At 41.5% G+C, this 19,944-nt stretch overlaps 1 protein-coding gene across 6 annotated transcripts in view; it reads left to right on the forward strand.

Annotated features, from left to right (window-relative positions):
• CNTRL (centriolin) overlaps nt 1-19,944 on the forward strand; it is an 86,176-nt gene that overhangs the window by 53,877 nt on the left and 12,355 nt on the right. For all 6 annotated transcript variants that reach the window (XM_036856005.1, XM_036856008.1, XM_036856009.1 and 3 more), the window contains 15 exons: nt 604-783; nt 1,542-1,658; nt 1,952-2,096; nt 2,562-2,710; nt 4,393-4,573; nt 6,023-6,336; nt 8,131-8,336; nt 10,256-10,448; nt 13,139-13,269; nt 13,409-13,549; nt 13,653-13,779; nt 14,561-14,725; nt 15,509-15,668; nt 17,076-17,191; nt 17,273-17,490. In XM_036856005.1, the coding sequence (XP_036711900.1) occupies nt 604-783; nt 1,542-1,658; nt 1,952-2,096; nt 2,562-2,710; nt 4,393-4,573; nt 6,023-6,336; nt 8,131-8,336; nt 10,256-10,448; nt 13,139-13,269; nt 13,409-13,549; nt 13,653-13,779; nt 14,561-14,725; nt 15,509-15,668; nt 17,076-17,191; nt 17,273-17,490 (2,543 nt within the window). The remainder of the gene's footprint in view (nt 1-603; nt 784-1,541; nt 1,659-1,951; nt 2,097-2,561; nt 2,711-4,392; nt 4,574-6,022; nt 6,337-8,130; nt 8,337-10,255; nt 10,449-13,138; nt 13,270-13,408; nt 13,550-13,652; nt 13,780-14,560; nt 14,726-15,508; nt 15,669-17,075; nt 17,192-17,272; nt 17,491-19,944) is intronic.

A 19,944-nucleotide genomic window follows, 5' to 3' on the forward strand; every position in this document is an offset into this window, starting at 1 on the left:
CTCTCTCCTTTTCTTACCGTGCTGCTTCTTTCAGTTCCTGAGACTTCCCAAGTGCTGTCTTCCCTCCTGGCCATTCCTTCTCCTGGACCATGTCCCTCCACCGTTCTTCTTCCTGAAAGCCCTCCCCCCACCAAGCTAGGTCTCCCCTGCTGGCATCTCACATAATACCTTGTTCTGTCCCTCGACAGCAGTGATCACAGTGTTAGTTACACACTTGTCTGAGTGTTTGTTTAATACGCGTCTCTCACAAGCTCCTCAAGGGCAGCAGCCAAGTCTGTTTTGTTTACCACCATATGCCCAGTGCCTGACTCCATGATCACAAGGGGCAGGCCCATCGCTTGGTGATGGTGCCAAGAAATGTTTCTCCAACAAATGAATGGATTTATGATCACGAAGATTCTTGACTAAGTATACTGATTTCATTCTAAGTTATCATACAGCTTTGAGATGTTATTTATTTATTCACTCAGGAGCACCTGCTGAGTACTAGGTATGGTTCTAGGCATGGGGTGTGTGAACAGAGTCCCTGCCCTATGGGGCTCATGTCTTAATTCATTGCTACCAAATGATTCATCTCTTTAATTAGTGTTTCTTTTATTTTAGAAGAAACTTGAAGATGCCAAATCTCAGGCACAGTTTCTTGGTTTAGATAAAGAACTGAAGACACTAAAGAAAGCTGTGGCCGCCTCTGATAAGCTGGCCACAGCTGAGCTCACCACTGCCAAAGACCAGCTCAAGTCCCTTCATGGAACCGTTATGAAAATTAACCAGGAGCGCGCAGAGGTGAGTCCCCACGTACAGAACAAGTTTCCACCAGGGCTGCCCCTGTCAAAAAACATAGCAACTTGTATTACTGATCTCTTGTTACAGACTTTGGCTCTTTTATAAACCACCATAAAGTTGTCTGTTCCTCTTCAGACCTGAAGATTGTATTTCCCCCGTCACAACCCTGCCATGGGTCCTGTACTCTATTGAGTCCCAAAGGAGCCATCAAATGAAACGTGCTATCCTTACCTCAAAGTGTAGGGTCTGCTTAGGGAGGTACCTATCCATACACACCTGAACAGAGGTCTTCAAGGCTTGCTGTATAATCCTTCTGAACCTCAACCTTTTGTCTTTGTCATCTTGTGCAGTCTGATGTCACTTCACAGGGTTATTATGACTCCTGACTGAGATAAGTCTGTTATAGCCTTTATAAGATGCAAATGCTTATGAGATTAAGACAGTAAATCATAGGAGGGAAAATCTAACCATGGGGGTCCACAGAGACACCAGTCATGGAAGACTGTAGAACAGAGAAGAAAAAATTAGTCCTTGCTCTTTCTGATGCAGAACCCTGCCCACTTGGCCCCCAAAGAGTGCCAGAGTGAGCTGCCAAATCATAGGAACAGCACAGATAAGGTGGGACTTGGCACTACGTGTGCATGGGGTAGCCAGGCGGGCGATCTGATGAAAGCAGAGGACTCAGTCAGAGGAAGAAAGAAATAAAGAGGGCAGCCCGCAATAGCAGTGGTGCCTTTCTCACACCTCTGTCCCAGTAGGAGCTGCAGGAAACAGAGAGGTTCAGCAGAAAGGCAGCGCAAGCCGCCAGGGATCTGACCCGAGCAGAAGCGGAGATCGAACTCCTGCAGAATCTCCTCAGGGATAAAGAGGAGCAGGTCAGTGCTGGTACCCCCATGAGACCGCCTCCTTATTGGGTACTTATCAGTTCCTAAAAGATTGAATTACTGTAGGCGACATCTCAAAGAATTTTGAGGTACAGCCAATAGTCAATCAGTACTTGATTCTCTGCTGTGTGCCAGGCATTGCATGGTTTAAATGTAAGGAGTAATGCAGTTCCTCATTAGTAAAGTATAAGTAAAAAATTATAGAATTATAATCTTACTGCAAGGAGACGTGCATCTGGGAAAGAATATTCATTGGCAACTTTGTATATGTGATTTTTTAATAGTTTCGAATTGAGATGGAGAAAGTAGAGGTAGGCACCAGAGGAGCAAACTCACAGGTGCTAGAAATTGAAAAACTGAATGAGACCATGGAGAGACAAAGGAAAGAGATCTCAAGACTGCGGAATTTACTAGACCTCACCGGGGCTGGTAAGGTATTGGGCTTTGATTTTGGTAGTGGTTTTGTAGTTCTAAAATTAAATCATCGTGTTTGTTTTTTACCTTTAGCAAATTTATTTAACTGTTACAGATCAATTCCATGCTCGATTTATAGAGCTGTGATAATTAGCTTAATAAATAAAGCACTTTTTAAAATGTAAGTAAGTGCAGTATCAAGGGACTTGATTACAAAGAGAGATTTATTTTTGTATTTTCAAAAGAAATAATGTTTACAAATCTGTTCTTTCTCTGGCTCACTTTATAAATGAACAGCAGTAGAATATGTCTGTCCTCTTTAAGTGTCAATAAAAATTTATTACCAAAGGGCAGGCTGAACGGCAGCTTTGAGGAACTGATAAAAGTCATTCGCTCTTGTGGAAGCACTTTTGTATTTTGAGAGAGAGAGGAAGTAGATGATTTCATACCCAACTTCACAGAATGGCTTTCCTTTTACAGATAACAGAGGAGGCTTTGAAAATGTTTTGGAAGAAATTGCTGAACTCCGACGTGAAGTTTCTTATCAGAATGATTACATCAGCAGCATGGCAGATCCTTTCAAAAGACGAGGCTATTGGTACTTTATGCCACCACCATCATCATCAAAAGTAGGAAGTCTGTGGTGCTGGGAATATATACTAAATTTTCTTTAAGAAAGTGTGATGGTGTTGCCTTCCCTAAATCTGTGATCAGGTCTCAAGAACAACATATCTAGGCTAAGCCATGCATTGAGGTTCTTAAGTACTTTGTGCTGTATGAGATGGAAATAGGGCATTCCCAAGGAATGTGGCAGTTGCCCACTCATGCTCAGGTGGTATGTGTGGGGTCCGGGTCCCTGAACAAGGATCCTATAAGGGTGGATAAAGTGACTTGAGCCCAGAGAGCCTTTTGAAAATGGCAGTAGAATTATAGAGTCTCAGACAGAAAAATAGGCACCTGGATTGCATTTCCTTTTAACACATTCATTCGGTACTTACTGAGGTCTAGGTCAAGTACAAGGCTTTGGTGGGGAACCATGATGAATCATATAGCCCCTGCTCTCAAAGAGCTCATGGGCTGGTGGGGAAGACAAGCACACCAATGTAATTACAAAACAGTGACACGCATGTGACAACAGACTGGACTTCCGTGCCCCAGTTGCAGAGAAATGTTAAAGATTTATCTCATGGGGATGTTTAGGGAAGAAGGCTTCACAAACAGGGGCTTGAAGTCAGCACTTAGCAACCCTCAAAGGATGGGCTTTCAGGAGGGAGGGAACAGCTTGTGAGGAAGAGGAGAGTTGGCTTAGCCCCTTGTGGGGCTGGAGGGCTGGATGGGAACAGTGAAAGGTGAAACAGGAAACGTAGATTGGGGTCATGCTTTTTTTTTTTTTTTTTTTAAAAAGGGCCTCAAAATCCCTTGCACTTAATTATGTAGGCCTTGGGAAACTGCAGTTGAGTGTGCTATGATCAGAGCTGTAGTTTAGGAAGAATAATCAGGCGGAGTGTGGAGGCTAGACTTACAGTGGGTGAACTCTGTGTGGGGCTGTTTGAACTTGTTCGGGTGAAGGATGGAAGAAGCCAGAGCCAGAGCAGAGGTGGATTGAGGGGTGTTCAGGGGGCACAGTGCCAGGGCTTGCAGCCTGAGTGTGGGAAGGAAGGAGAGGACTGTAAGTGGCTGTTATCCAAAGCAGAGGGGCTGGGCCACATCCTGCTAGAATCAGCTGACAACAGCAGTCAGGAGAAGCAGCTCCCACACGCTAGGATCCCCGGGCCGTTCAGACTTAATCAGAACCCCGAAAAGCAGAATCTGAAATCCTCCTCCCAGAAATCTAAAGGAAGCTAGACATCCGTGTCACAGCCAGGGCTGCAGGTGGAAGCAGTATAGGTTAGAGCAAAACATTGTAAGCCTGAGCTGGATGAGGGTTTGGAGGGTCGACTTACAACTGAAAGGAGAGGGAGAGTAACAGAGTAGAGCTCTAAAGCCACTCCAAGCTCCTGGCACAACAGGAGACTAATATCCCAGCTTGCCTTGAAAGCTCCTGTTTCCTTGATCTTAGTTGCTGGGCCATCAAGGACTAGGCAAAAGAAGAGAAACCACCGGGAAAGATGAGTACGGGAGACGGGAGGCTGACACCCATGCAGGTTATATAACCACGTAATCACGTCTCGTTTCTGCCTGTGAAAAATGAGAATTACGATATATGAAAAGAAACCAGTTCTTTCTCAACTTTGCTCTAGACTTTGACATTTCTCCACATCAGCCTTTTTATTTGTTAAGAGATAGTATGCTCTGCTGTCATTTATTTTAGGTTTCCAGCCACAGTTCCCAGGCCACCAAGGACTCTGGTGTCGGCCTAAAGTATGCAGCCTCAACTCCTGTTAGAAAACCATGGCAGGATGGGAAGGAAGGCAGTGCACCTCCACCTGCTTCAGGATACTGGGTTTATTCTCCCATCAGGACTGGGTTACATAAATCATGTTCAAATAGAGGTAAGTTACATCAGGGAAGTTGCATTTCTCTTGCCTGTTTAATGACCTTTTATTGGTTCCCTGAAATCCATAAGACACAGTCCAGACTCCTTAGCTTGCTCTGCAAGGCCCTCTGTGACCTGGTCTTGGCCAACGACCTCTTGTCTCACCTTCCATCACTCTCCCACATGTCAGCCATACCCACTGCCTGCCACATTGCTCACACTTCCATGTTTTGAACCCTCTGTTCAGAATGTCCTGCTTCCTCCTTTCTCTCCCAAACCTATTCCTACTCATCCTTCAGCAAGACCCAGGTCCTCAAACAACACTCCTTTTCTGGACCCTTCCTCCTCCCTGCCTTTCCTGGCAGACTGAGCGGCATCTTCACCTCCACTCCTGGAACATGGCAGTTTACAACCTCGTTTTGTGGCACTAATTAGCTCGACTGAAATGAAATGTTACAGGTCTGTCTTCCAGAGCTCCAGGGGGAAGAGTCAGACCTGGGGTAAATCCTGGCTCTTTCACTAAGTAACTGTGTCATCCTAGGGGAATTATTTAGCCGCTCTGAGACTGTTAATCTGTAAAATGGGAATATTACCTTCTGAGAATTTGTTCATTCAGGAACTATTTATTGAGTGCCTGCTGTGTGCTAGGTTTTCTTCATCAGTGGGAAAAAAAAACCTAGTTCCTGCTTATAGAGGAGATAAGTAAGAGAACCAACACCTGAGAGAGGCTTTGTATCCTGATAGTGGTAAAGCTGGGAGCTGTGGGATCTCACAGCACTTCTCTGTTGGTCTTTTACGTAGCACAAAGCAGGCACCCAAATGTTGCTGAATGAATGAATGAATGAATGAAGATGGAAAAAAAACAACAGATAGGTATAAGAAAAACTCAAGGGACTTCCCTGGTGGCACAGTGGTTAGGAATCCACCTTCCAGTGCAGGGGACATGGGTTCGATCCCTGGTCCGGGAAGACCCACGTGCCACGGAGCAGCTAAGCCCGTGTGCCACAACTACTGAAGCCTGCGGGCCCTAGGGCCTGAGTGCCGCAACTACTGAGCCCACATGCTGCAACTGCTGAAGCCCGTGCGCCTAGAGCCCGTGCTCTACAGCAAGAGAAGCCACCGCAGTGAGAAGCCCGCACACCACAACGAAGAGTAGCCCCCGCTCACCGCAACTAGAGAAAGCCCGCGCACAGCAACGAAGACCCAATGCAACCAAAAATAAATTTTAAATTAAAAAAAAATAATAAAGTTCATTCGTTTAAAAAAAAAGGAAAAACTCAAGTTCACCTGGTGAAAATAATTTGCATCCCTGTTTGATCCACTTTTCAAAACTGCTTTTGACCTTTTTTACAGAATTTTATTTTTACATCTCTGGTATCTTGGCCTAAAAGCTGCTGTCCTCTACTGAACATGTTTACCTAGTGAGCCATGGGAATAAAACGCTCTTCTGTTTTTTTGTTTCAAGATGCAGACAGTGGAGGAGATAGCCAGGAAGAGAGCGAGCTGGATGACCAAGAGGACCGCCCATTTGTGCCTCCTCCTGGATACATGATGTATACTGTGTTTCCCGATGGTTCTCCTGTACCCCAGGGCATGGCCCTGTATGCACCACCTCCTCCCTTGCCCAACAACAGCCGACCTCTCACCCCTGGCACTGTTGTTTATGGCCCGCCTCCCGCTGGGGCCCCCATCATATATGGGCCTCCACCCCCCAGCTTCTCCATCCCCCTCATCCCAATGGGCGTGCTGCACTGCAATGTCCCGGAGCACCATAACTTAGTAAGTGGAAAGACACAAGACCCCTATCCACACTGCTTCCATGGGAGACTGAGTACGGTTATATACTTAATGAGTCGACCTACTTATGCATGGATTATATCCCAAAAGTGTGTTTGTAAGGCTGATGTTTAGAACTGAGCAAGCGTCCTCTTATTAAAACACTGTTCTGGACGGGAGTTAGGGTACCAGGCCATTCTACGAACCTGGTTTAACCATTTTATAACAAAAATGCTTTCAGTCCAGAAAATAGCCATTTTTATTTATTTATTTTTTTTTAATTATTTATTTATTTATTTTTTTATTTATGGCTGTGTTGGGTCTTCGTTTCTGTGCGAGGGCTTTCTCTAGTTGCGGCAAGTGGGGGCCACTCTTCATCACGGTGCGCGGGTCTCTCACTATCGCGGCCTCTCTTGTTGCGGAGCACAGGCTCCAGACGCGCAGGCTCAGCAATTGTGGCTCACGGGCCTAGTCGCTCCGCGGCATGTGGGATCTTCCCAGACCAGGACTCGAACCCGTGTCCCCTGCATTGGCAGGCAGATTCTCAACCACTGCGCCACCAGGGAAGCCCAATAGCCATTTTTAGAAAGCTTTTTATATATTTTTCTATTGACAAGTATTAATTTGTATGTATAGGTATATTCACATACTAGTGCCTGTACCTGTACATACACATATTATGTGTGCTTGTGTATGAACACATGTAAGAGCAGCATACAGTAAGGTTTTGGAGGGGGTTATCTCTGGGTGGTGAAATTAATTTTTATTCTTTCTTTCTTTTCATAGTTCTTAACTTATTGTGTGCATAATTTTGTGTCCTGTTTTTCCCACTTAATGTTACAAGCATTTTCCCCATGGTTTTACAAGCGTTTTTAAGCAGTATTTTAATGAATGCATAACATTTCTTTATTTGTAGGCTGTGTAGTTCATTTAACTGTGTATAAATTTTTACTGTATTTCATATTTTCCTCTAGGCTAAATTCTGAGAAATGATTACTTCCTAATCACTAGCTTCCTTTATAACTTTTTTGCTTTAAAGAAATAAAATGCATTACAAGGGCCTCCTTCAAACTTAAGGCACCTGGAGCTCTTTATTTTTTCCTTTTCCTCTCAGAAGATTGAGAGGAAGATAAAGGACTAGGATACCTGGGTGCCAAGCCACCAGCCCCATTTTAGTAGGTCAGACTAGTTTCAGAGGGACTGTGGATATTTACATGGTTAAAAATGGTAGTTACTCGTGTTATCCTGCAGTTTTTCAGTGCACACTGTTTTTATAGCAATTCTGTTGGTTCTTTTACCCTCCACCAGTACCCGGCTGTTCCTGTAGTTTCCCAGGTGTGCCTTTATACCTCCCTACATTTGCACATTATTTCTTCAGCATAGTCGTTTCCTGTTTCATTTATTCTTGAAAACCAGGCAGAACACTACTTCCTCTAGACATCCTTCTCAGCCAACTCCTCTCCCATGTGTGCAGAGGAGGGAGACACCTCTGTCTGTGTCTTCTGCTAGATGCTGAACTCTGGAGCCAGATATTATCCATAGGAGGTGCTTGGTGACTATTTATCAGCCATAGCTGGACTGATGGAAGAGTCGTACAATCTGTTGGTCCATCAGTTTCATCTATGGCACGTGAAGAAATTGGCTTGACTTAATTTTTCTTTTCATACTGAAGTCTTAGAAGCTACCACTATTATCAGGTCAAAGATACCACTTTAATCACTGTTAATTTCAGTTTTTGGCAGGAAAAAGGGGAAACATCATGTGGTATTTCAGTATTGCATTTTTTTCTTTGTCCAGGAGAATGAAGTTTCTAGATTGGAAGACATAATACAGCATTTAAAATCAAAGAGACAGGAACAGTGGATGAGAGTATCCAAGCAGCAGTGTGAGAAAGAAATAGAAGAACTGCATCATAATATTGATGATCTTTTGCAAGAGAAGAGAGACTTAGAGCACGAAGTAGAAGAATTGCATAGAACCATTCAGAAACATCAACAGCGAAAGTAATTATTAGCCATTTTATCTTTATAATTCAGATGAATATGATATTAGTTCATTAAGGTAACCTAAATCAGTGTTGTCCAATAGAACTTTCTGTGATCTTGGGAATGTTCTAGATCAGTACTATCCAAAACAGTAGCCTTAGCCACATGTGGCTATTGAGTACTTGAAATGTAGCTAATAGAACTGAGGAACAGAATTTAATTTAATTTAATAGCCACGTGGTGATTATCATATGGGATAGTACAAGTCTAAGTTCTTTTGGCCAATAATCCATATCAGCTCCTCTTGTAGTCCCTCTTGGAGAATGGCACAACCGCCACCCCTCCCCGGTTACCCTGGCTGAAAACATGCTGGGTGTCCTCAACACCTGCCTTTCCCTCACTCCCCCAGGCATCCAGCTGCTTTCCAAGTCCCACTGACTCTATACACAAAGAGCTCTCAAACTGGTCCCCTTCTTTCGTCTCCACTGCCCTGGCCTTTAGTCATCCTCATTCCTAGGTCAGGCCTTCCAGGTCTAGTGTCTTTCTCTCCATCCCACCCTCGACATGGCTGCAGACATAACTGTGCACGCTCCCCTGTGTCTCTCATTCCCACCAGCAAACATACTGCCCTCCAAGATCTGAACCCTACCTCTCTCTTTTATCCTTCTCTCCCACACGGTACTTACTCTAGCCCTACACTTTGCTGTGGTTTCCCCGAGCACCACGTTTTCTCCTGCCTCCCCACCTTTGCACATGCTGTCCTTTGCCTGAAATGGCTTCCCGACCTGCCCCCCACCTAACTCCAGTGTGTCTTTCCAGATGAAGGTTAGGGATCCCCTCTGACAGAAAAGCTTTCTCATCTCAGGCTCCCACAGTTTGGAGTTGGCAACCTTGGGCGTAGTGTTGTTCAGACCATGTTGTAAGATACCCAGAAGGGCAGTAGCGGGGCCTCCCTCTCTGTGCCCCAGCATCTGGCATAGGGTCCGTTAGCTAATGCTTGTATCTGCTGCGTGGGTCAGTTATGTAGAAGCCCATCTTCTGCACTAGACCATGAATTATGACAGTTCCCCAGTTTTTGTCCCTTAAGCCAGACTGGCCCAGGTACCAGGGTTGGGGGGAGACCTGTGGAGTACATAGAGGTGAGTGAGATATGGTCTCTGCCTTCTAGGAGCAAACGCAAGAGTGACTGATAGACCTGGCAGGGAAAACCAAGGGTCATACCGAGAGAAGGTTGGGACTAGATGTTTGAAGGCTTGGGGGATGGTTATTTCATTTTTGTAGGTGTATATGGGGGAGGTGAAGTTTTTTGAGGGGGCTGTAGTGCAGTGGGAGAACCACTTCTTTTCCTAGTTATAGAAGTATAATAAATGATCATTTTAGGGAATTTGGATAACACAAAAATGTTCAAAGAAGAATTAATCTGTTAATATGTTGATGAATTTATTTTCATGTTTTTCTGTCAATAATAGTCCCATTTTCAAATAATTTTGACTTTAGCCTTGAGTTACCAAGTCCTGTGTTACTCTTTCTGATTTGTCAAATATTGTCACCATAATTTTACTCTAGTAGAAACTTAGGATAGTTTTGAGGGAATGGATGATTATTGAGGCAGTGGTTTGTTTTATCTTTATACCACAGAAGAATTGAAGTATCAGCATTGTCTTGACCAAGTGCTGATGAAAAAATAATCTTTATATTTAAAAGGACAAAACAACTGCCTCATACATTATACATATTATCCACTTATTGTCAACAGTATGCCATGTTGAGTAAAAAGGTAAGCATAGACATTGAACTTAATCAGATGTAGCTGTCTGTCCAGTCCCTTCTCATATAAAATTAGAAAATCATTGTGCATCTTTTTATCATTAGGCTACAAGTATCTATATTGTCACATTTAAAATCTCTTGATGAGTGTGTACCTATGATTTTTTTAGAGACTTCATTGATGGAAATGTTGAGAGTCTTATGAATGAACTAGAAATAGAAAAATCACTCAGGCACCATGAAGATATTGTAGATGAAATTGAGTGCATCGAGAAGACCCTCCTGAAACGTCGAGCAGATCTCAGGGAGGCTGACCGACTGCTGGCGGAAGCTGAGAGTGAACTTTCACGCACAACCGAGAAAGTAGGTGCTGTTGTGCTTGGGGTGAGGCGGCTTGCTGGCGTCGGCGGCGGCAGCAGGAAGGGTTAGAAAGAAAACGTGAAGAGCAAAGTGGTCCAAGTCAGGCTGTGCTCTGCTAGTTAAGGAGCTGTGAGGATTTGGGCAAGTTCCTAAAGTCCCCGAGCTTTGCTTTCCTCCTCTGTAAATTCAGGCTAAGAAAACCTAGGCTGTTCAGTATGAATTAAATGAAGTATAATTAACCTAGTATAATTAACCTAGATTATACTAATTAACCTAGATTATACTAATTATACTAGAATTAACCTAGTATAATTCAGTATGAATTAAATGAAGTAGCATATTTAAAGCTCCTGAAAGTCATTTAGTTCCTAACACACCCCACCTCCTTATCCTGTGTGTGTCTTTTAAAAATCATTCGGGCTGTGATATCTGTGTTTATTAAATAGGTCAATCTTATATTCTTATAACAATGGACCTCACAAGACTCTTATTCTTACTTTGTTCTCCAAGTTGATAGTAAGATAAAATCAAATATTTTTTGGCCTGAGGTAGTATTTTTAAGACTGAAACACAGAGGAAGTTGGGAAGGAAAAGGGACTGCCTTTTATGAGCCCCTGCTGTGGCCACACATTGGTTATTTTATAAATACCACTTCATTTAACCTTCCTGGCAGCGTTGTAAGATGGTCATTAGCCCAGTTCACACATGTAGCTCAGAGGCTGGTCTAGCCCAGGGTCACACAGCTAAAGTTCTGACTCACCAAGAGAGCTTTAGATGGGAATTCCAGGATTAAAAACAAAAGTCCCGAATCCATATGGGCCACATCAGGAACTACTATTTTTATATTGTTATTTCAACATGGATCAATTTAAATGAATAGAAATCTATTACCCAGGAACTGAAATGAAGGATTTATTAAAGAAATTCTGTGAGTGATGGCTTTAATAAGAATGGAAAAGTGTCCTCATCTCTTTTCAGGTGATCAGTTCCCTCTTCTGTCACATGTTAGATTACTGTGAGAGAAAATAGGTGTGAGCAGGACCAAAGAAAAATGCATCACTGGTGTATAAAAGAAAATAGCTGAGACTGGTAGTTGGCAGAGATAGTAAGTGAACCGAGACTAATAAGCTCGTCCTCCTTCATCCTCCCAAAATGACTCAGGGAAGCAGCTTGCTAAAAAGGAAGAGGAAAGGAGAAAGTGCTGGATTTTGTAAGGAATGTGCCAGACTTGTTAAAACCTGATGTACAAGGGGCTGAAAAACTACTTAGAGGGGGCTTCCCTGCTGGCGCAGTGGTTGAGAATCTGCCTGCCAATGCAGGGGACACGGGTTCGAGCCCTGGTCTGGGAAGATCCCACATGCCGTGGAGCAACTAGGCCCGTGAGCCACAGTTACTGAGACGGCGCGTCTGGAGCCTGTGCTCCACAACAAGAGAGGCCGCGATAGTGAGAGGCCCGCACACCGCGATGAAGAGTGGCCCCCGCTTGCCACAACTAGAGGAAGCCCTCGCACAGAAACAAAGACCCAACACAGCCATAAATAAATTAAAAAAAAAAAAAACTACTTAGAGACGTGGCTGGCTTTCTGTAGTGTGTAGTGAGTTCTGTCCAATGCTTTGCTGATGAATCTGGTAGAAACCAGCTATCCGAAGTGGAAAGAAGTGTGGTGAAATATCTAGCTCTCTGGGAGCTGGCCAAACCCTCTTGCATCCACACGGGGTATTTACTAGACGAGCTTCACATACAGATGCCTCTGACTTGAGTGCAACTGCAACACGGAGTGTTTTGGCAGAAAAGTGAGTCACTGCTCAACCAAGTGCAAACCATACTCTTTTTGGACCTCTCGTGACATTTTTAAGCCTCTTATTTTAGACAGAAAAAGAAACCAAGGTGACAAAAAAAAAAAAAACTGATGTTTTTGCCAAATCATATATAGGAAGATTTTTAAATACTTCAGAAGTATTAAATATTTGTGTTTCTCAGCCATAATTAAATCATCCTTCGATTAATGGGGTTTTACTTAACAAGATAATATCTAGAGTAAAGGAAGAATCTTTATGTGGAGGGAATATTGGTAAAATCACTTCCTTGCCACTTAATTGGGTAGATATTTATTTGTTCACTTTTTTCTTCTCTTTTTGAAATTTCTTTTTTTCCTTTTTTTTTGGTTATTGTTTTGGGGTAGATATTTTTAAGTGAAAAAAATAACATATAATAACATTACAGATTATTTTTAAATAAAACATCATCCACCATCTCACCACCCTCAAATGACGATTTTTGTTTTTGCACAGCCTTTCTGTCTTTGTTGACAAGATAGATTTCTATAGTTGCTCTTACAGTGCTTGTACCATTTAACATTTTTTTTCAGCCAACATTTTATCATTAACATTCTTCTATGTTACTACATTGTCATATTATTTTAAAGACTGCACAGTATTCCATTGTGTTGATGCATTATCACTTACTGAATCGATTGTTTGTCAAGTCTTACATTATTTCAGTATACAATGAGCATTTTTGTGTAATAGTTCTTCTGAATTCTTTTTTGAGAATTGGAGAGTCAAAGTGAATGAACATTTTTATCAGTCTTTCTGTATTGTCTTGTTTTCCAAGAGCTGTGCCAATTTACGATACCAATAGCCGTGAGAGAGTATTGTAACTGAATTGCTTTTAACGACAGTTTCTTTTCTAGACAAAAAATGCTGTTGAAAAATTCACTGATGCCAGAAGAAATTTATTGCAAACTGAGAAAGATGCTGAGGAGTTAGAAAGGAGAGCTCAGGAAACTGCTGTTAACCTTGTCAAAGCCGATCAGCAGCTCAGGTAGGTGGACTCCCTCAGCCATTGATGTCCTCGGTGAGATGAATGAGAAGTTTGATTCTAAGAGGACGATAATTGCTCTATGATAAACAATGCACGTCAAGTCTAAGGAGTCTGGGGGAAATAAAGAGATGTGTTTTAGATTGCTCCAGGCTGACACAAAGGATTTGGAGCAGCACAAAATCGAGCAAGAAGAAATCCTGAAAGAGATAAACAAAGTTGTTGCAGCAAAAGACTCAGACTTCCAGTGTCTAAACAAGAAGAAGGAAAAACTGACAGAAGAGTAAGTACGGCCTCTGCAGGCCTTCAAGGGGCTTGTGCTGGAAGGCGGCTCTTGGGGCTCTGTCTCCCTTCCAATTTGCTCTAGTACTGCTGGTGCTTTGTAGGCTGCAGAAGCTGCAAAAAGACATCGAGACCGCAGAACGCACTGAGGATCATCACCTGCAGGTGCTTAAAGAGTCGGAGACCCTCCTGCAGGCCAAGAGAGCAGAGCTGGAAAAGCTGAAAAGCCAGGTATGGCAGCAGACACCTTGAAAACCAGTTCATGCTGCTTTGAAACCTACATTCGTGTTATGATTATAAAAAGAAATACATGTTTGATTGTAGAAAAGACTGGAAAGTACATAATAAAGTATAAAGCATAAATGAGGCTGTATATCCTAGTGGTTAAGAATAGAGTCCAACCCAAATTTGAATCTCAGCTCAGTACGATATATTATTGAATAAGTGAGTCTCAAAACACAATATGCTCTGAGATCATTTATGTTAAATGTGTTTATGTATACTTATGTTTGAATTTTTAGTCTATACCAAAGTACAAACATGGTCGTCTGATAAGGGGGGATTGTGAATATTTTCTATTTTCTTCCTTTTGCATGTCTGCATTTTCTGCTTTTCTGTAACTAAATATGTATTGTCCTTAAAATTGTAAGTTTTAAATTTACAAAATGAATAAATTTTTTAAATCCTTGCCTAACTTCCATTGTCAAGGTGGTTGTCAATTGGAATAAACTATAGATATGAAAATTCTTTGAAAACCATAACCTGAAGGATAATCATTATTATCATATTGTGGTTTTTGCTGTGATTTAAGTGTTTTTACCTATGTGAGCTCAAGGCCTTTATTAGGCATTTTATGCCTGTAGCCCCCCAGCCTGGCCTTTCTGACTCTTGCAGCTAGGATTGTGAGAATTAGACTACCTCCTTATTTCCCCACACAACCTTTAGCTGGACTAAATATTCCCCATCTCAGCACTTTGTCAGGCTTTGCATTCTTTACTTTTCTTTAATGCAGGTAACAGGTCAGCAGCAGGAGATGGCTGTCTTGGACAGACAATTGGGGCATAAAAAGGAGGAGCTGCATCTACTCCAGGGAAGCATGGTCCAGGCCAGAGCTGACCTCCAGGAGGCGCTGAGACTGGGAGAAACTGAAGTAGCTGAGAAGTACAGTCACATCAGGGTACATTTTTCAATAGTTTTTCTTAAGAGTCCTAGTATAGTCCTGTAGATTTATTTTGAGATATTTTCATTGGTTTCCCCCTAAAATGCAAATATAAATTCCTGAATCTTGATGCCTCTGTAACGAGCTTGGTGTTGTGCTATCTATCCATGCTGTGGCTGCCGTGCATAGCTCTCCCCCTGTGTTGTTTTCTGGACATGCCCAAGGTTTTATGCCTCTGTGCCTTTCTCATACTGTTTCTTCTCTAGGAATTCCCTTTCTGGGAATGTCCAGATCCGACCCAGCTTTCATGGTCCAGCTTCATGCCACTAAGAAGGCTTCCCCAACTTTTCCTTTACCCTGGAAGGAGTTTCTCTCGATTCTGAGTTTAGTAGCACTCTGCACATTTCCTAGGGCACCTTAGCCTTTTGTGATCATGTTTCTGTTCCCTGCCTTATTTCCCCACCAGGTGCTAAGCCCCTTGAGGGCAGGAGATGTGTCCGAGTCAGCCTTTTTTCTCTGCAACACATTGCTTTGCTCATAGTAAATATTGCATATAAATTTTAAATGAAGATAACGTGTTACTTTTTTGCTTCTATTATACTGAAATATGTTAGTGTAAAATATAGTGCTGTTCTTGATGTAAAATTCAAACATGAGCATGTTTCCAAATGAGAATTTCTATGAAATGAGACAGTTAATAACAGAACTGATTTTAAAGTAATTTCTATTCATAACTTGGTGAAGGTGGGTTGACTTTTTTCTTTTCTTTTCTTTTCTTTTCTTTTCTTTTTCTTTGAACAGGAACTAAAATCTCTTCTGGAAGAACTGAGTTTTCAGAAAGGAGAACTGAATGTCCAGATTAGTGAGAAAAAAAATCAACTTTCACTTATAAAGCAGGAAATTGAAAAAGAGGAAGAAAATCTCCAGGTAGTTTTAGGGCAAATGTCTAAACATAAAACTGGTAAGTTTAAAGTTTAACCTTATTTCTAATCAAAGAAAAGCAGATTATAAAAGGAATATGGTATTTTCTGCCACTCAAATTGACTAAAAGCAAAATAATCATCTTCATTGCTGACCAGGGTGTGATGAAAGAAGAGCACTTACAGGCTGTTGATTGAAGTATAAAATGGAACAACCTCCCAGTGTCTTAAGACTATTAAACTCACACCTGTTAAACCAGGTAGCCCATTTCCAGTTATCTAGAGAGGGCAAGCGTTTATGTACAGCGCGGCGATATTTATTTTATTTTCTCTCTTTTTTTTTTTTTAAGAAGTAAGCCTTTATTTCCTTGTTTTACAAGTTAAGTTGACTGAGTCAGTTACTTGCAACAGAAATTATAATGACAAAATTTGGAAACAAATGACTAATTTAAAAACCATATTTTGGGCTTCCCTGGTGGCGCAGTGGTTAAGAATCCGCCTGCCAATGCAGGGGACACGGGTTCAAGCCCTGGTCCAGGAAGATCCCACATGCTGCGGAACAACTAAGCCCGTGAGCCACAACTACTGAGCCTGCGCTCTAGAGCCCGTGAGCCACAACTACTGAGCCTGCGTGCTGCAACTACTGAAACCTGCACGCCTAGAGCCCATGCTCTGCAACGAGAGAAGCCCGCGCACCGCAACCAAGAGTAGCCCCCGCTCACTGCAACTAGAGAAAGCCCACGCACAGCAACAAAGACCCAACGCAGCCAAAAATAAATAAAATAAATAAATTTTTTTTAAAAAACATATTTTAACATTTAATGACATGTAAAAATGCTGATGAAAGAAGAGTGAAAAAATAGATAAAAACTGAACATTGATTGTAGTCCCAATTTATTTAAAAATATATATATGTGTGTGTCTGTTTGTGTGCGTGCGCTCCTGGTAGGGAATACATCAAAATGCTATTGCAGTAGTGATTGTCTTTGGATGGTAGGATAATGATGGGTTTTCATTTTTTTTCTTTTATACTTTTTTCAAATTTTCTACAATGAACAAATATTTTTATAATCAGATAAAAGTAGTTAATGTTTAAATATCTATATTTCAAAGGACAAAAGAATTGTTATATAAATCTCAGCTGATATATTTTAAAGTTTTTCCTATTTATTTTGATTTAAATTCTTTTAGGTAGGGTAAGTACTTTTTAGAACTAGATCTCTGTTGAATGTTTTCGTTTAAATGTTTATAACAAATTAATGTTTAGCAATACTTTTAAAGGCTTTTTACATGCAGAATACAATTAATTAGCTCCATTAATTCAGCACAACAAATATATTTTTATTATCTTTTGTTTCTTGTATCAGCCAGTAGCATTATTTTCTGTTTCATTTTGTAAATGTTTCCACATTCATTTAATTGCCTGGACCATGCTTTGTTTCTGTTAGAACTAAAGAATATTCTGGACATGTTGCAACTTGAAAACAATGAGCTGCAAAGTTTGAAGCTACAACATGACCAAAAGGTGTCTGAGTTAGAGAAGGCTCAGGTTGAAGTGCTAGAGGTAATAAACAAGCTGTTTTACCAGTAGTGAACCATGGTCTTCCTCAGTTTGCATGGTTGACTCCTCTTTTATCTGCTTTAGGAGAAACTGGAGTTGGACAGTTTGCAGCAGACAGCCCTGCGACAGAAAGGGGAAATGGAGTGGCAGAAGCAGCTCTTGGAGAGGGACAAACGAGAAATTGAGCGAATAACTGCTGAGACCCGAGCACTGCAGTTGTGTGTTGAGTCTTTGTGCAAACAAAAGGAAGATCTCGAAGAGAAATGTGATGGCTGGGAGAAGAAGTTGGCACAAACCAAACGGTGAGAGCAGGAACAAGTAAGCTTGTAAGATCCCATCTGGAAGGCTAAAGCATTATTAACACACTATTCAAAAAATTGGAAAATTGAGAAAAGGCAAAAAAATACAAAATATGCCACAAACTCAGTATCACAATACAATTCACCAATAGCATTTTTGGGTGAATTTTCCTTTTAGGTTTTTTTTTTTCCCGAAAGCATTTATTAAAATAACTTGTTGTGATTTTTTTTTTAAGTAAAATAACTTATGCTTGTTCGTGTGTAGGAAGACCCAATCTTAACCCATTGTTAAGATTCAGTTCTCCTCAAATTGATCTATAGATTCAAAACAATCACAGTCAAAATCCCAACAGGTTTTTTAAATAGAAATTGGCCATCTGATTCTAAAATTCATATTAAAATGCAGAGGACCTAGAATAGAATCTAAAACTTTTTAGATATGACACCAAAACAACTTTGAAAAAGAAGAACAAAAGTTTAGGGCTAATACTATGTGATTTCAAGACAGTATACAGCTATGGTAATCAAAACACTGTGGTATTGGTATAAAGATAGACAAATAGGTCAATGGAACAGAACAGAAGTCTGCAAGTAAACTCACAAATATAGGCACAACTGATTTTGACAAAGATGCAAAGTAGAGAAAAGATGGTGTTTTCAAAAACTGTTGCTAAAAGCTACATATCCAAAACCAAAAAAATGAACCTTGATCTATACCTCACACTACATATAAAAATTAACTCAAAATGGATCATAAACATAAATGTAAACCAAAATATAAAACTTGTAGGAGAAAACACAGGGGGAAAAAATCTTTGTGGCCTTGGGTTAGGCAAAAATTCCTTAGATAAGACGCTGAAAGCATGATCCATAAAAGAGTACATTGATAAAATTGGACCTCATCACAATTTAAAACTTCTATTTCTCAAAAAACACTGTTGAGATAATGAACAGACATGTCACAGACTGTGAGAGAAATCCTGGCACCCATGTATCCGATAAAGGACGTGTACCCTGGATATAATGAACTCTCAAAACTCAGTAATTAGAAAATGAAGAACGCAATTTTTCAGATGGGCAAGAGATTTGAAATTTTATTTAAGAAAATATATGGATGGCAGATAAGCACATGAAAAGATGCTTGGTATCGTTAACCATTAGGGAAATGCAAATTAAAACCACAATTAGATATCATTACACACCTAATAGAATAGCTAAGGTTAAACACTGACCATATCAAATGCTAGCGAGGAACTTTCATACACAATTGGTGGGAGTATAAAATGTTAGTAAGACCACTTTGGAAAATAGTTTGGCAGTTACTTAAAAATGCAAGCATACACCTAGCAGAAGATCTAGCTTTCCCGCACCTAGAGGTGAAAGCATGTGTCCATACAAAAACTGTACATTGATGTTCATAGCGGCTTTATTTGCAGTAGCCAAAAACTGGAAACAACCTAAATGCCCATCAGCTGGTGAATAGATTAGCAAATTATCGTATAGCCATACCATAGAATACTACTCAGCAATAAAAAGCAATGGAGGATTGATACAGACAAATTCATGGATGAATCTCAAAGTAACTATGCTTACTGAAAGAAGCCAGACAAAAACCAGTCCATAGTGTACGATTCCATTCGTGCAAAGGAATGCATGCTCATACATACCTGTTTTTTGGACAAATCCTATTATACATACAGTGTGTTTCCTGCTTTTTCATTTATCAGAAGTTAGTGATCCATTTTAATCACGTTTTTTAAAATTAATTTATTTTTTGGCTGCGTTGGGTCTTCGTTGCTGCGCGCAGGCTTTCTCTAGTTGCGGCAAGTGGGGGCTACTCTTCGTTGTGGTGCGCGGGCTTCACATTGCGGTCGCTTCTCTTGTTGCAGAGCACAGGCTTTAGGCGCGTGGGCTCAGTAGCTGTGGCTCAAGGGCTCTAGCGCACAGGCTCAGTAGTTGCGGCGCATGGGCTTAGCTGCTCCACAGCATGTGGGATCTTCCCGGACCAGGGCTCGAACCCGTGTCCCCTGCATTGGCAGGCGGATTCTTAACCACTGCGCCACCAAGGAAGTCCTTAATCACATTTTTGGAATTATAAGTGCTATCCATGTTATCCCTGATTTTTATAAAACTTCGGTTTAGCAAGTCAATTTTTGAAATGATAAACATTTCCAAATGTTCTATTTGTTTATTATTTTTATTTTTGGCTGTGTTGGGTCTTCGTTTCTGTGTGAGGGCTTTCTCCAGTTGTGGCGAGTGGGGGCCACTCTTCATCGCGGTGCGCGGGACTCTCACTATCGTGGCCTCTCTTGTTGCGGAGCACAGGCTCCAGACGCTCAGGCTCAGTAGTTGTGGCTCACGGGCCCAGCTGCTCCGCGGCATGTGGGATCTTCCCAGACCAGGGCTCGAACCCGTGTCCCCTGCATTGGCAGGCAGATTCTCAACCACTGCGCCACC

This window comes from Balaenoptera musculus, chromosome 6, assembly GCF_009873245.2.
Source record: "Balaenoptera musculus isolate JJ_BM4_2016_0621 chromosome 6, mBalMus1.pri.v3, whole genome shotgun sequence".
NCBI lineage: Eukaryota > Metazoa > Chordata > Mammalia > Artiodactyla > Balaenopteridae > Balaenoptera > Balaenoptera musculus.